The sequence below is a fragment of the Lissotriton vulgaris genome, chromosome 1_1 (assembly GCF_964263255.1).
Source record: "Lissotriton vulgaris chromosome 1_1, aLisVul1.2, whole genome shotgun sequence".
In the NCBI taxonomy this organism is placed as follows: domain Eukaryota; kingdom Metazoa; phylum Chordata; class Amphibia; order Caudata; family Salamandridae; genus Lissotriton; species Lissotriton vulgaris.
In genome coordinates this window covers 964,514,810-964,531,714 of record NC_141685.1, presented here as the reverse complement: position 1 = coordinate 964,531,714, position 16,905 = coordinate 964,514,810, and the positions used below count along the sequence as shown (strand labels likewise).

The following is a 16,905-nucleotide window of genomic DNA, read 5'->3' as shown; positions in this document are numbered from 1 at the left end:
ATTCTATAGTAGATACTTTTGACAAAGGGACAATATTTTTTGTTGGAATCTTTAAGAAAGCTTGTGTTATTACATCTGCATACTATGTAAACAAACAAGATGTAAATCTAATAACATGTTAACATGACCAAAAACGTACAAAAAATGAACCAACAAGGGTAATTAGTGACTAGCGTTTTCTTTATGACAGGCTAAGGCAACCAAACGGCATGCACCTTCAAAGCAAAAAAAACATAAATCAGCAATTGCAAGGTTTTGTCTGCAAAGTAAACGCATCAAAAGATACACATTGTATCTCATTTACAACCTACATATCACACCACTTTTTCTGCCCAACATAAAGACTGTACCTACACTCTCTATAATCCTTTATCTGTACTTTTTTATAGAATTGTTTATATGAGATCTTATAGACAGTTAAACTTTTATGCAGATAAACATATAAAAGAAACAGCAAAAAACCTTTTAAACAGGGTGAAATAATGCTGCTTTCAAGAAAATTGCAGATTAAAATGAAAGCTTCTGCTTTTGGTCCTATGCCAGCTAAAAAAAAGCACTGAGGCAAAATGGTCGCTTTGAAACTTTGAGAAATGTTTGTACATGTGGAAAGAGGTCATCTTTTTAAAGAAGAGGCTTTATTTTCGTGAATAGCATGCATTTTGTTTCTGACGTGCAGAGTAGTGGCTTAAATTAATTTAAGTTTATGAATCCGGGGAAGACCCTTTGCTGGCAAATTATGGCCTATTTTGTCTACTAATTCACGTCCAGTGGAGCACTAATTAAAAGGCAATTGAAGGAAATCAAAACTATCACAAGAGAACAAGAGCTGAAAATGAGCTGCTGTAAGCTTATAAGATTTCAGTATGCAGAACCCACATTTATTCTGAAACATGGTATACATTTATTGAGGGAAGCACTCAGGAGGTACTATAGGGTGATCTGTGAATCTTTGGTAAATAATTTCTGTAGTATCTTGCATGAAGTATTCAAGCAAACATTTTCCCGCATGTATTGGTAATTAAATGCCGGAAAATTAGTTACCAAGATTTCTCGCTCAAATATAGCATTACCAGAGGAGGTTTGGTGTGATTACATAAAAGGCCTATGTGCACCTAACACTCCTGATCAGAAAGTAGTTTAAAAACTCCCATAGAGCTCAATATAGGTGGTGAAACATCCAGGCTGAAGAAAATCATGACACTTATAAATGTCACCAGAATTTCAAATGTTCAAGGAGCAGCAGAGACCCCCATCCTGATCTTGAAAAATATTACTTATAGCTGGAATAGCTTTTTAGTCCCCACATTTTATGGAAAGCTATATATCTAATGCTACGATCCTAGAGAGAAAGGGTTTTTTTTATTGTCAAACAAAAGAGGCTAAAGTGGATTAAAAAATTGTTGTCAGGTAGCCCTCCTGGATGATAAACTTGATTGCGGAATACTTTCAGATATTGGTCATAGAAAGTTACCGCTAGACCAGGCATGAATTCGTTTGAAACACTCTTGTCTAGATAATTTTACAGTACTTAGAATTACATTGTATAATTAGGTAGAAGCTAAAAGGTCTTCAAGTTTTTAAGTTCAATTCCTGGATTATTCTAAAGCCTTTGATCTGGTTGGTACACTGGTTGGACTAAAGGAGAAGCCAATTTGAACAGTCATAGGATAGACAAAAGGGACCAGCAGAGTTATGCTTCAGCCTAATAACCAAAGTCTCTACAGAAGTGGGCCCAGGAATGCCAAGCCTTGACCGCACCTAATAGATGGGTTCTTGGTATGTAAAGAAAAATATGGCAACAAGATAAGTGCATGGTTCACACCATAGGCTAGTTCTTTGTAATCCAAAAATTTGCACGAACATGTTTTTGGGGCATGGAGATGATCCGTTTAAGATTTCTGGTGTTTTTTCAGGTCTTACCCTGAGAGCCAAGTGCCGGTGGCCCACATGACTTCTCCCAGTCACTTACCAGGGACCTGCGACACCATGATAAGGTGAGAAATTTATCCTTGAAGGTCAGGAAATGTTTGCACTCTCAGACAAAAGTGAGATGTGAATGCTGGAGGTCCGGAAACTGAAACTTACAACACCAGTGTGTAACTTCTGCCACTGTATATACTGTCTGGGTAGTTCTATGTCCAGATCATTTAACATTACACCACTCCAGTCCAGTTTTGTACTAACGTTTGCACTATAGTTCAGTGAAAAAGCATAATGTTGTGTTTTACTAATTGGCCTATACGAATTGTAGGGAAATGTTGTACTGTCCCAAGATAAGTGTACAATATTTTATTTACCCTGGCCCAATGTTAATGTTCTTTCTCGTTTTACCATGCAGCAATAAGTACATGGTATAATGGGACAAATCAGGCTACTTCTTTTGCTCTGATCATCAATCAATCAATCAATCAATCAGGGGAGATGTAAGCGTGCTACTCACCCGTAAGGGTCTCACAGCCTTTGGGGGGGGAGGTTAGATTTGCAGCTCCGTTCAGTCAAAGAGCTAGGTCTTAAGTGTCTTCTTGAAGATGTTCAGGGAGGGGGCGTGTCTGATGTAGATTGGGAGCTCATTCCAGGTCTTGGCCACAATGTGGGAGAAATCCCTTCCACCTGTCCTGGCATTGCAGATACACGAGGTTTCAGCGAGGATGGCGGATCGGAGGTTTCTCTTGGGTACGTGGAAGGAGAACCTCTTGTTGAGGTATTTGGGTCTGGTATTGTGGAGGCATTTGTAGGTGTGGGTGAGTATCTTGAAAGTGACTCTCTTCTCTACGGGGAGCCAGTGGAGGTTGCAAAGGTGTTGGGTGACGTGTTCGTGTTGAGGGATGCCGAGGATGAGTCTGTCTGCGGTGTTCTGTATGGTCTGGAGTTTATGGAGCAGAGATGTGTAGATCCCGGTGTAGAGGGCGTTTCCGTAGTGCAGTCTGCTGGTTATGAGTGTGTGGGTGACGGTATTCCTTGATTCGGGGCGGGATGCATTTGAAGGTCTTTCGGAGGATGCGGAAGGTGTTGAAGCAGCTGGAGGGGCCGGCGTTCACATGTCAGGTCATGGTGAGGGAGGAGTTGAGTACGATGCAGAGGTTTCAGGCGTGGTCCATAGGGGTGGAGGACTGCTGAAGGGGGTGGGCCACCAGGTGTTTTCCCATGCGGAGGGGGAGGGTCCGAGGACGAGGACCACTATCTTCTCTGAGTTGAGCTTCGGACATCTGCTGCTCATCCAGGATGTGACGTCCTTCATTGCTTCCTGGAAGTTGAGTCTGGTGGTGACTGGGTCTTTGGTGAAGGAGAGTATGAGCTGGGTGTCGTTGGCGTAGGATACTATGCTGAGTCTGTGTTGTCTGACAAAGGCTGTGAGTGGGGCCATGTAGATGTTGAACAGCGTGGGGCTGAGCGACGATCCTTGGGGCACTCCGCAGTTGATTTCCGTGGGTTCAGAGAGAAAGGGTGGCAGTCTGATTCTTTCAGTTCTGACAGTGAGGAAGGAGCGGATCCTTTCGAGGAGTGTTCCCTGTATTCCGGCTTTGGGGAGTCTGGTGGTGAGTGTGTGGTGAGAGACGGTGTCGAATGCTGCAGAGAGGTCGAGTAGGATCAGGGCCGTGATGTGTCCCTGGTCAAGGAAGGGTGCGGATGTCGTCTATGGTGGCGTGGAAGGCGGTCTCAGTGCTTTGGTTGCTTCGGAATTTGGATTGGGAGGGGTCGAGGATGGAGTTTTCTTCATTGAATATTGTTAGCTGGGCATTGACTATATTCTCTTTGAATTTGGCCGCAAAGGGGAGGAGGGAGATGGGTCAGTAGTTCTTGAGGTCCGTGGAGTCTGCTGACGGCTTCTTGACCAGGGTCGGACTTGTGCGCGCTGCCAGTTATCTGGAAAGGTGCTGCCTTGAAGGTGGTGTTGATGGTGCGTCGTAGTTCGGGGGTGATGTCGATGGCGGCTCTGTGGTAGATGTGCGGTGGGCAGGGGTCTGTGGGGGCCCCTGAGTGGATGTCTTTCATGATAAGTGTCCTCGGTGGTGACTGGGGTCTAGGATGAGACATCTGGCATTGCTGGAGATGGAGGTGGTTTCGGCGTCAGGTGACTGGTCATTGAAGTGGTTGTAGAGGCCTTTGATTTTCAGATGGAAGTAGGATCTGAGCGTGTAGTAGAGATCCTGGGAGGTGGTGATGTCCATGGTTTCGCTGGGGGGTTTGGTGAAATCCTGGATGACGCTGAAATGTTCCTTGGAGTTGCTGGAGATGGTGATAATCTTGTTTCGGATGAATGTCCTTTTGGTCTGATCATGAGTCGAGTGGAGTGCTGGCCCCAGGTGAGATGAGGCTCTGAACAATCACAAATAGCCTAGAGTTCCCACACTGTCATTTACCAGGTGCAGGAACACCGGGCCAGATTTTACCAGCCAGAAAATCTGTCTGGGAAAATCACATGACAGTCAGGCAGGTGCTGTGGCACAAATGCTGCTCAGCCCCACCTGACTATCTTGTAGGGCAGAGGGGGCAAATAGTCATCCTTGCGAGCCCAAAGCCAGCCATGCCCTGTTCACTGACACCCTTCCCAGCCCCCACCCTGTATGCACCACCTGGTTACCCCAATCCCAATTAACATCTAAGCCTTAATGAACTGGGAGCAAGATTGTCTCTGGAACAGGGACTCCACATGTGCAAAAGGAAAACATAAACATAATTTTGGGCCTGCTTCCTATTCCAGGGACAAAATCTTGTAATTGAAGAATGCATGGCAGTACTTAATTTGTGTCAGTGGCTGCAGTAAATTTTGGAGACCCTCGCTCATTTATCCTTATCTTACTCTGACCCAGAGCATAAGAGAAAAACACAAAATGAGTAAGGAAGAGAAAGATGGAAAAACGTGACAAAGAATGAGAGCAGGGATTAAAAAGAATCTGAGAGAGTGACAAAACACAGTGAGCATCTAATGGGGAAAGAAAAAGGCATGAAGTGGAATCAAGACTACAAAACCTTGGTATTCAGCACCCTCGGCCTTTAATAGTGCTGGTCGTTGGCTTCTGTGTGAAACTTTCAGCCTCTGTACTTATTCTTTCACAAATGAAGTACTGGTGTAGGGCTGCAGTTACCGATTGGAATCAGTGATTCTGAACCAGGTAATTTAAGCACTTCCTCACTATACAACTTGTAATCGGAGCATTTTTGGGGAATTCAGTACCGCGAGGATGCCCTGAGTATCACAGACTGAAGTAAGCACTAGCACACAAGCAGGTTTATCAATCCTTCCCTACCGCAAGCACCCAAAACCCTGCCTGGAGACTTACACATCTATTTTACCATCCTGCTGTGGGATAAACTGGCTGCAAAACCTGTCTGTGGCCTCAGTTCACTCACTCTTGAGCCGAAGCATTCACTGGGTAAGACAGGGCAAGCATGGCAGGCACTAATGTCGGGGGTAAAAAGCTACTTTATAGAGAGCAGGTCATAATACCTAAGAAATTCAGTCCTGGCATATTGCCTCACAACTACTAAATCCCCACCACACTATATTATCATAATTGATAAATACCCCCTCAGCCTTAGCCCTACCTTCTTCCATTGTTATGAACCCGTCAAAAACACATACCTGCCCTCTTTACCTCTGCCTATCCTTACCCTTTTTCAAAGAACTTTCCTCTTCCTAAATCTTACAGACACTCAGGGCTTACAGAACATGCCCCCACTTACACCACCACAAGAGCTGGCTCATCCTTCTCCAATAGTGACGACAGTCCGGGTTAAAAGCTAGACCTCTCCCAACCAGTGGCAAATCAGTGACTGCCGCTGCGCCTAACATTAACGGCCCATTTGCGAGAAAAATTGCATTACCTTCTCATCTTCTTCCTCGTCCCATCCTTAGCATTATGTCTTTCTTTCTGCCTAAGAATAAAAAGAAAAAACAAATTAGCTTATTGCTTTATATGTATTTCTATTTCAGTAATTTTATTATTTGAGTCTGAAATTATATATATTGTGAGACAACATTTTGGGCTTTTCTGAAGTCATCTATTTAAGGACCATTGGGTATATTCACAAGAGCGTGTGATAGCTACCGCAAGAGTAGCGTAACGCAACTTTCAACATTGCAGCCTATTGCCGGAAAATAACCCTGTGTCAATGTGGAATTCACAACAAGGCGGTAGCATGCGATAGACACCAGATACCGCTGCAAATGTCCGCATGAAAATCAACGCCACGCCGCTAAAATGCGATACGCGAATGCTAAAAATCATGCGATGAGGCCAAACGCGGTACAAAAAGTTGCAAAAATCAGCCACATGCCTGTAATTCCCACGTGTCTGGCGGGACAATGCAGCATAAAAACAACAGAAAAAATAAAGCAGAAACAAGCCAAAGCACGTAGCAACATGGATGCACCCTGACCAAGTGCAGAGGCCAACTCCAACCCCACAACCCCCACAGACTACCAGCAAGGAACAACGGGGTTGGGGCAGGCCAAGGAGAAGAGGGAGAGGAAGACGAGGTGCATACCGCAGGAAAACAAGACCAGCATCACAGAGGTGACAGAACACTTACCAGCAACTGACCCACTAGCACACCACCTGGATTGCTTGTCGGAATGTCGAGGATGCCAATCCAGGAGGCCAATAGGCGCCAGCATGATGTGACTACCTAAACCAGACTTCAAACCGCTGCCAACAGGAAGGCAGCAATGTAGATAGGAGGTGGCAGTCCAGGGTCCCCGGAGGAGTTGGAGGAAACCCAGACCACAGTCATCAGTGTGGAGACGGAGTAAGGAGTACGGGCACAGCTCGAGAGGACCTGACACAACATCAACAGGCAGTGCCATTAACAGGGACTGGGGGGACGGGGGAGATGGGCACAATGACATACATGCACAACGAGGCATAGCACACTGCACACCTACAAACACCCAGGATCATGTCCCAGAGCCCCTTGGCACACTGCAGCGCACACACATAGCACGAACAGCACAGCCACATTGACGACAACGTGGAACAATGCGCATAGTCGACACTGCAGAACAGAGGACACATCTGGCTCCGAAACATGCCCACTACATCTGAGTGCCGGAAACAGTGAAATGAAAATGTGCGCGTACTTCCTCACATCCGTCATGTAATCAAAATGTACAATGTCCCGCAGAAGAATCCTGCGCCCCCAAACAGTCACAATTTACATTGCCATACAGTCTGCATGCAAACCAGCACATTGCGCCAACACATATGTCAACACAAATGCCACATGCACCTCCCCTTCACATCGCAGAGGGGCACACACCTCCAGCAGAGCACAGAACACAACACATCAGTATTGCCAGAAAGGACCACCACACCGTCAACACCAATGCCCTACAAAAGCCCATTGATATCTCAGCAACCCCCCACCAGGACCCGGCCAGCCAAGCTACTCAGGGGTGAACACCGGGCCTGCAACAGACCACACAGCAGGAAGCACTCGCAAACACAGCTGGCTCACAACACTTCACCCACCCACACATGGCACCCCAATGCCATGTGTCAGCACGCCAAAGGGAGGTGGCCCAACAGGTGTGGGTGGGGGCCGAACCAATGGAATGCGAACCAGGACACATACGTAGGGGTCTATCACCCTTCAGGGCCCACCCACACCCCACTAAGGAGACCCACAGTGCCATAGAGACACATGCAGATGCACATTCACAGCACAGAATCACGTCCAGGGGCGCGCAAATAGCAGTCGCACACCCATGTTGGCTGTGCGTGCAACAGCCCTGGCCACTCCCCTAACGAATTGAGTGGGTGATGACAAAGCTACATGTCGAAGCTCCAACCCACTGCCTGCGGTGATATGTCTGCATTCGATGTACACAGCACAATGTAATGTCGTAGGGCCCAGGGCCCAGGGCCCATATGCATGCTACAAGACCACAAGGACACACACAGATATCATTTTAAACTGGCTACAGGCACATGCGCTGGGCCCCTTTATTGGCAGGACCACATGTACAGTGATGCCTGTGCTAGATGTGTGTGGGGCAAGTGTAAGCCATTCCGCACGGAATGACTGGTGTTGGCAATGACTTGAACATTGGACACAAGTGCAACTTAAACAGAAAACACATGCAATACAGAGTCAGCTGCTGAGCAACATGGAGTGAGCCGGAGAAAGTCCAGAGGACAGCCAACATGCAAACAGAAGTATCCGTGAGTTGTAGTGCACTGGGCTTTGGACACTAGAGATGAGCGTGCTCATGTGAAGAAAAAGTCTTGGATTGTGTCCTTTCGATATACTCCTGATGCAGATGCAGTGGTGTGTGTTAGACCTGCATCATCTTCCCCACCAATGTCTTTGAGGTGACATGCCTGTGCAACTTTTCCACAGCACAAAACACAATCAGCAATGGACAATGGCATGTGGTGCACTGAATCACTGGCTGCATAGAACAGAAATACCCTGCCAGGGTGGATAGCTAGGTCCCAAGGGGCGGATCCTAAAGATAATGGGGGTGGTGACAACGAGCTACATATCAGAGACAACAGTACTTCACACAAATTCAGTGCATCTTTGTTATGAAAATAGGATATGTTTATTCATAAAGCAGTGGCTCAGACATGAGTCCATGTGCAAAATTCAGGGCAAATGTGAAAAAGTAGATAAAACATTAGATATAAAACAAGTCAAAAATTGATCTTCACAGAGAACAATCCAAGGTTCATGTCCCACACACTTCCACAGACATTCATTCAACAGACACTCACTTTCATGCTACCTCACTATAATCAAGCACTCATACACATTGGATCATCGGGGTACATATGGGCCTGCAGGGAATACGTTTAAAAGCTGCTAGGACTGGAGTAACATGGAGGCTGAACAATGTGGGCAGGATGTTTTTACAGCAACTACACTAGAGGCCATCCATGTAGATCACTGAATCACTGGCACCTGGAGTGCTGAGCAGGATATCAGGTCGATGATGGCATCCACAACAGGCCTGAGCAACTTCTAATTATGTCAGGACCACCGCTTCAATTCTGGCAGATGGCGTTTGGAGGTGGTCCTTGCGGTGGTGGCATGATGTGTCGTCCGTCTGGACTCGCTTTGATGTGTGAGCCCTGGTGGGACGCTTTGTGCCCGGAGGATGCATACAGCGCAAGGCCACAGAGTCATGGTGTTGATGAGCCCAAGGCCTATGCCTCAGGGGAGAGCCAATGTCTCTGGAGAAGGGGTCCCGGACAGGACCAGCACAGAGTTAGTGGCCCTGGATGCACTGCGGCCAGCACAGGCAAGCAGCCATGGGACGGTGACTTGTGGTGCAGTCAGATGGGCCATGCGACCTGAGTGGGTCACCATCACTGTCCAAGGTGTATGTTTCGGGGGACAGTGGAAGGTGTCCTCCAGGGCAAGACGCCGAAAGGTTTGATTTTATCCGGAAGCAGCAAATGAAGGAGTGGAATGCGAGAGCCCAGTTGCCATCACCAATTCGGTATCAAATACATGAGGATGAAAACTGCCCCCTAGTCTATAGGCTCAGGCGCCACCACAGTTCGACCAGAGAGTGTCCATGAATGTCGGGGCACGGAGTTAGTGGCACCTGGGCTGTGTGGGTGTGCAGTCTGCGATGATGCCGGTACACTGATATGAACTCCGCCATTGCTGAATCATGACTCTGTGACCTACTGGACCACAGTGTAGGCCGGAGGCAGCGGTCCAGCAGTGGGCCACAGCCACGTGTCGTTGGCTCGCAAATCACAGCGCAAGTGACACCAGGGCAGTTGTCGGTAGTATACGAACACCTCCGTAACGATGATCCTTTTATCTCCGCCAAGATGCAAGGCGTCAACCTCTTACGCCTCTCCTTGCGTGCAATGATATGTAATTAGCCTTTGCATACTCTTATGTTCAGTTCCGATTCTGTGACCTACTCGAACGCAGCCTAGGCCGAGAGCAGTGTAGGCTGGAGGCAGCAATCAGCACAGGGCATTGGCCGAGTGTCGCCGGCATAGGTTGGTGGCCCCACCAGCCTGCATAGTTCAGTTTCAGTGGCACCACGTATTTTGTCATCTCTGTGACTGTGACCCGGCTTTCGTCCGAACTGAGCCACATTTTCCTCTTACTCCTCTCCGTGCGACCACTGGTGTGGACCCTGCCATTCGTGAATCGCGACTAGGTGCTGGATGTGAGACCTACTGGTCCGCAGGGTAGTCCTGGTCCCTCATCCATGTGTCGCCAGCTGGCGTTGAACAGGGTTTGTGGCGGCATGTGTCACAAGATGTGCATATGAAACTATGCCTCATGGATCAAAGGGAGTCTGGTGCTGTGGCCGCTTTCCCAGATTTGGGGTCCCTGCCATTCAGGAGCCAGGACACAGTTTCCCATATGGGACCCACTGGGCCGCAGAGGACACCGGTAGAATATGTCAACGAGGAAGAAGTAATGTGGGCCAGCTTCGGGGAGACAGCGGTGGTCTGAAAGGCTGGCCGGATCGTGGGCCTCAGGCTTGGTGCTTACACAGTCATGTGGTGGGCCCTCGTTGACAAACGCTGGCTTCAGATGCTGATCAGTGTGGCCTGGCTGCGTAGGGTCAGGACTGACGGGTTTGTGGTCCAGTGGGCCGGGGTATGGCAGGCGCACAGAATCTCAGGCAACTCCGCTAACGAGGACGGCGTCTGCCTCGTGGCAGGGTGGGAGGCGCCGCCCTGGCTGAGATGTTTGGGCTTTCTGGAAGAGGACCATGCCAAGGGCTACGTGTTTTTTATTCACACCCCTACGATGGCCTGGCGTACGCCGGGCCATCCCACACTGCTCACGCTTACGGGGGGCGTAATAGGTAACATGTCCGCAAGGTCCCCCACTAGCTGGGGTGACGTGGTTGCGTCCACAGTCCACTACACTCCATACACCAGAGGTGTATGTCGCCGTGGATATGGGTATGTTCTGGATACTGAGGTCTGTCCAGCACTTCGTCACCACTCTTGGCATTGTGTACTTTCCCTAACATGGTTCTACTGCATCCTTCACACATGCCTGGTTGCCTCCTCACCCCACATTCGTCTATTGTGTGGCTGAGGTGCCATGCCGTTGATTGGTCATGTTCACGGCTTGCTCAGGTTACCATTGTAAGGTGTTCTAATCTGTCTGGTGGGTGGTAATGTTTTTGTGCATGTTGGTTGTGAACTTGTGACGTGTGCATTGCCAGAGTTGTGGATTACATGGTTGTGGAGTTGAGGTGAGTGGGGTGTTAATTAAGAACTTGCCAATTGGCTGTGCATTTCCCTTGGTCCTATCCTGGGAAGGCTGGTTGCTGATGGACTGTCGAAGGGTTAAGGAGGATCATGCACACTGGCTGTGTATTTGGAGGCGACATTGGTGTAGGTCCCACGGATTCTGATGTTGCCTGCACATTGATGTGTGACGTGTGCTTCCTGTTGCGCTGATTGTGTGCTATGTCACCTGGGGGCACAGGTGGGACGTGTACAGTGGTTTCCCCCCAACACGTGCGTGCATCCGGCTATGGCGTATGGTCCTTGCTTGGTCTCCAGCGGTTCCTGTGCATTGTTTTGGCCGTACAGGACCTGGGGTGCCAGCGTGATGTGATGTCCAGGACAGGTGTGGGGGACTTGGATGTGGCTGACTGTGAGACTCCGCAGACTCTGGCGGGTCTTGGTTGGGGTGTGCCAGGGGCCAACAGGTGCAGCACAGCCAGCAGCTTGGTGTGTGGTGGGATGTTGGTTGTCCGCTGTGTTGGTGCCGTTGGCCTGTTGGGCGAGGACGGCCAGGATGCGTAGGATGGTTGTCCCTTTCAGCCTGTAGTGGACAGGGACATTGTCAGATGTGCCTGTGAAGCAGGTGCGTTTTTTGGGGGGGACATCTGTCTTTGTTTGTGCTGCCTTTGTGGTGGTCTGGTGGGGGGGTGCCGGGTGTGTGTTGTGGCCCTCTTGGGTGTCTGGGCTGCATGTTCAGTTGCTCCATGGCATATATTGCCCTTCCGACGATGCCCTGGGCTGGGCTTCCTACTGTGGCGCAGGCTGCCATCTGACTTTACACCAGGTCAGAGCAGGTGTAAATTTCCTGCTGCACGCGCCTTATCGCATGTTTTGTGTTCTTATCGCCTATCTGTCTGGTCGTTGTGAATGTTGAGGTGTAGTGTTGTCACGACTTTGTGCACGGGAACGCCTACTCTGCATCTCATTAGCGATAGTTGCTGGGGTCCTCTCTCTGTGGCGATGTTTTTTGCAGCTGCTATTGCGGGAAAACTGGTGCTGTGGGCTGGTAGCACCTGCATGTGAATGGTGAGGTAAATTTATCATGACTTTGGCTGCGATAAAGTGCCGTTAATTCGGTGATAGCTCCTTGTGAATATGCCCCCATGTGTCCTTACTTAATCCTTTTCTGAGGTTTTTTTCTCAGTTTGTGTTGGGCATCCGTGGTGATATGTAGAAATGTATAGACTGCCTTAAACTTATATGCCCCAGCAAGACTGCAATGAGGAAGCATACCCAACCAAAATCTAAAACCCTAATGCTCCCCCCTTCCCACTCATTCAGGCAACAAAGTGTTCCTAGTGGCTACTCACAAGTGTATGGACTATGTACCATTCTGTCCAAGAGGGACCAGCAAGTGTTATCGTCCCAGACTATGCACCTCCCCACCCCAAAGCCCCCCTGCCTCCCTGGAACCCTACACCCCCACCGTCCCCCAGCCCTGCAACCCCGTGGCAAAACACAAAACACAGATACACTCTAACGGGCGACTGCAGCCGCCTACTGAGAAGCCTCTTGCGCACCGCTCAGGGTGTCGATAGCGCCAGACTCCACTTCATTGTCTACTCCCCCTACCGCACTCTCCGTTTCACCATCTCTGCGGAGCCTATAGGCATTATATAATCCCCAGAAGCTTTTTGGTCTGCTCTTAGGCAGGAGAAGCTCACTGTAGTGTTCCGACTGCATACAGCAGTACAACATGTCGTGGGACCATTGCTGGAGTGTCGGAACTGGACCCATCAACCAACACATCACCAGGCTCCGCTTGGCCACAAGTAACCCCATATCCACCATCCTTCGCAACGCCTTAGGTAATTTCTGAGAGTATCCCAGTAGCGCCACCATAGGGTCAGGTTTGAGATCTGTCTCCACCACCCTCCCCAGCTCTCTGAAAATTGTTAACCAAAAGGCATATATTCCCGGGCAGTGCCAGGCTAGGTGCAGAAAATCCGCCGTCTGAGCTTGGCATCTCTCGCATGTCACGTCTGCCCGGAGTCCATACCGGCAAAGTCTCTCCACTGTGTAATAGATCCTATTGAGGTACTTGAAGTGAACAAGCCTGTGCCGACCATGAAGCGAAATGTTTCTAGTGTTCGTACAACAGTAAGTCCACCGGGAGTCATTGATCGTAACCTGCAAGTCACGCTGCCAAGTAAGCCTAGCCGCAGTGTATCTATTTTCTTGTGCGCAATGGCTAATTTGTATATAGCAGTTGTCATTTTGCTTGGGGACTTTGTCTTAATCACATAGGACAATTCCCGGACTTCAGGGGGTTCGGCAAGATCTTCCCCTAGCATGGCTCGCAAGGGCCCGCGAACCCTGTGATACTGGAATCTACACAGCAAATTATTTGCGCCCCCTGCACCTTCCACCTGCTCCCATGTCTTAACCACTCCGTCTTGAAAAAGATTTCCATTCTCTACTATCAACAGAGAGCGCAACAGCTGTACCACTCCCCTATCTCTACATGGCCCTAGCCAACGCATCCAATCAATAGGCATTGCAGGAGAATTCAATAGAACTCCGTCTTGCTGCTGCAATATATTGTACCAGGCGTGTCTGGTAGAGTTTATAGAGTCTAAGATGCCACTTCTATGGTCCAATGGCTCAAATATCATAGCCGGCAGTGGGAGTGGTTCCGCAAAGATTCTCTCCATACGGAAGAAAGGTACGTCAGCCTCCCCGTGTATCCAGGAGTGTGCATGGACCGCCTGCGCTACCCTGTAATATAATTCGAAATCCGGCGCCCCTGGACCACCCAAGTACTATGGCAAAGTGAGGACATTCCACTGTACTCTCCCTTGTTTACCAGCCCAGGTCAACTTTATCATGGACTGACGTAGTCTTAAAAAGAAGGAACGAGGCAACACTATTGGTATGTTCGTGAATAAAAACAGTAGCCTAGGCAGGACAACCATTTTCATAATCGAAATTCTACCCATCAGGGATAAGGGGAGGCGGGTCCACAGCTCCACATTGTCTTCTAGCCTGTCTATAGCTGTCCCATAATTTTCCCAAAACACAATCTCTAAGTCAGTATGCAGCACAATGCCTAAGTACCTAATAGAGTCCATAGACCATTGCAGTGGATAGTCCATTTCAAACTCCACAGTAGCTGGAGTGAGAGGGAACACTATCGATTTTGCCCAGTTAACCTTCAGCCCCGACAGCTCGTCAAAGTGGACAACCTCCCTAATGATGGAGGACAGGTTGTTTTCAGGGTCCTGCACATATAAAAGGGTATTGTCTGCATAGGTCGACACCACTATCCGGTACGCCGGGAAGCCAATCCCCTCATTGCCATGATACTCCAGTAGCGCACATGCCAGTGGCTCCGCCACCAGGGTGTAAAACAGTGGCGACAGAGGACAGCCCTGCCTGGTTCCTCTAGTTATGGGGAAGGGGTCAGTGACCATGTCACCCAGACGGACATATCAACTGTAAGAAGACCATCCCCAATCCCATTCTCATCAGTACCTGTCTCATGAATGCCCATTCCACTGAATCAAAGGCTTTTTCCATGTCTAGGAAAACCGCAATCGCCTTATTTTCCTGTCTCTCATGTTGAATTGTGCCGAACACAGTGCGAATGTTATATGTAAGGCTCCTATTAGGCATAAATCCAGCCTGCTCCGGGGCAACAAGAATGTTTGTCATAAGGGCGAGTCGATTGGCTAAGGCTTTAGCGAATATCTTAGTATCCACGTTAAGCAACGAGAGGGGGCGGTATGAGCTGCACTCATCCGGGGGGCTTTCCTGGTTTGGGAATGGCAACCAGGAGAGCCTCCCTCATCGTCTGAGGTAGTGTGGCCGTAACACCATGTCCTCAAAGAGGGTGGCCAAGTGAGGAAGCAGCAGATCTATAAAAGCCTTGTAGAAGGTAACCGTTAGGCCATCCGTTCCCGGGGCGCTGTTGGATCTCATACCCGCCAGGGCCTCTGTGATCTCTTCTTTCTCAATAGGATGCATTAGAAGTTCTCTGTGCGTGTCTGGGAGTAATGGTAATTTAATGTGTTCAAGATAATCCAATATTTGCTCCTCAACTCCATCGGATTTGGAGGTATACAAGTCAGAGTAAAATTGTTTAAAGCGATCCGCAATTTCCGTCTCCTCAGTCAGAAGCGCCCCAGACATTGACCTGATCTGCGGAATCTGCGTCTTATCCCGCCTCGCCTGCATCAACCGTGCCAAGCCGGAACCCGGTCTGTCACCTTCTCCGTAAGATCTGGCCGTTGCATATTTGCCCATATGCTTCACTTCGCTGTCTGCAGCGTCGTGATATTCCTCTATCAGTGTTTTAATTTCCGTCTTCAGCTCCTCTCCCCCCCAGCAACCAATCGTTGCTCCAAATGCTTCAACTGTAGTTCCAAATCCGCTAACCTTTTCCATATGGCCTTAAGCACCCCGAGTGTTTGGACATTGCAATGCCTCTAATACTTTAAATTTTTCCCAGACTGTCTGAAAGTTATGAACTGAGCCAATGTTAGTGGCAAAGAAGGTTTCAATGGCTTCAGCGAGCTCCTCCTTAAACAGCGGGTCCAACAGGGAGTAGGGGGGAAGCACCATGTGAACAGGGGCTAAGTTTTTTTTGGGTCAGCGAGCACCAACAGAAGCAGAGAATGATCAGAGAGAGTGCGGGGCAATACTACGCATTGACGCACCTGGTCTAGAAGCGAGAAGGAGGCAAGCCAGTAGTCTATACGCATGTGAATATTGTGAAATGCTGAGTAGTGTGTGTAGCCACACTTATCACTGTGGCGAGCCCGCCACACGTCACGCAGGTCCAAGCTGAGCATAACACCGTCCAACCGTCTCGCCGCCGCCGCCGGTTTTCTAAGAGGGCCTGCCGACCTGTCTAAATCTGGATTCCGCACTAAATTGAAATCGCTCCCCCACAGTACCCGTGCATTTCTATATGGTTTGGTAACAGAAGCTAACGTCTCAAAAAACTCAGAACTGTCGTAATTGGGACCATAAACATTAACTATAATCAAATCGAAGCCCCGGCCGTGGCAACTAGATATGACATATCGACCATCCGCGTTCGCATGCAACTGCGTGATAGTGCATGACGTTTTGGGATTAACCCAGGTCAGCACCCCTCTAGTATGTGATGTGAATTCCGCTGAGTTGATATTACCTAACAGTCCCCTACTGCGCAGCATAGGGCTCAGTTGCGGCAGGTGGGTCTCCTGCAACAGCGAAATATCCATGTGATGTCTATGTAGGTAACTGAGCACTTTCCGGAGTTTGCGGTGGTCGTTAAGACCCCTGACATTCCAGGAAACCCCCGCATACATTCTATCGAGTCACCAGAATAGAGTGTGCTATGTGACATCATCACAGTAGTCTGCTTTCATCTTGTCTATTTCCGTGCCCGTTCGCACGCAATGTACCATTGACAGACAGAGTGACTAAAAGAAGGGGTGAAAACACAACAAACACCTAATTTACAAGTAAATGGTCTTTTAAAGTCCTGTTAAGTACTCGGGTGAGGCTGCAATTAGATGGTCGCCAGCCTGACACACACAACGGGGGGGGGGCTGTGGGCTGAAGCCCCGTGAGCCCAATGGGTGTTGCGCGCCTGGTGCTCACCACCTGCAAACACCGGCACATTTTAAGCACAGGAGATCAGAGGACAGTTTGTATCCTAGAATCTTACCAGGACACAATAACGTCT

At 48.9% G+C, this 16,905-nt stretch overlaps 1 protein-coding gene across 8 annotated transcripts in view; it reads left to right on the top strand.

Moving 5' to 3' along the window:
* Positions 1-16,905, top strand: part of STAT6 (signal transducer and activator of transcription 6) — a 725,020-nt gene that overhangs the window by 673,903 nt on the left and 34,212 nt on the right. For all 8 annotated transcript variants that reach the window (XM_086959999.1, XM_086960023.1, XM_086960016.1 and 5 more), the window contains one exon: positions 1,914-1,994. In XM_086959999.1, coding sequence (XP_086816125.1) covers positions 1,914-1,994 — 81 coding nt within the window. The remainder of the gene's footprint in view (positions 1-1,913; positions 1,995-16,905) is intronic.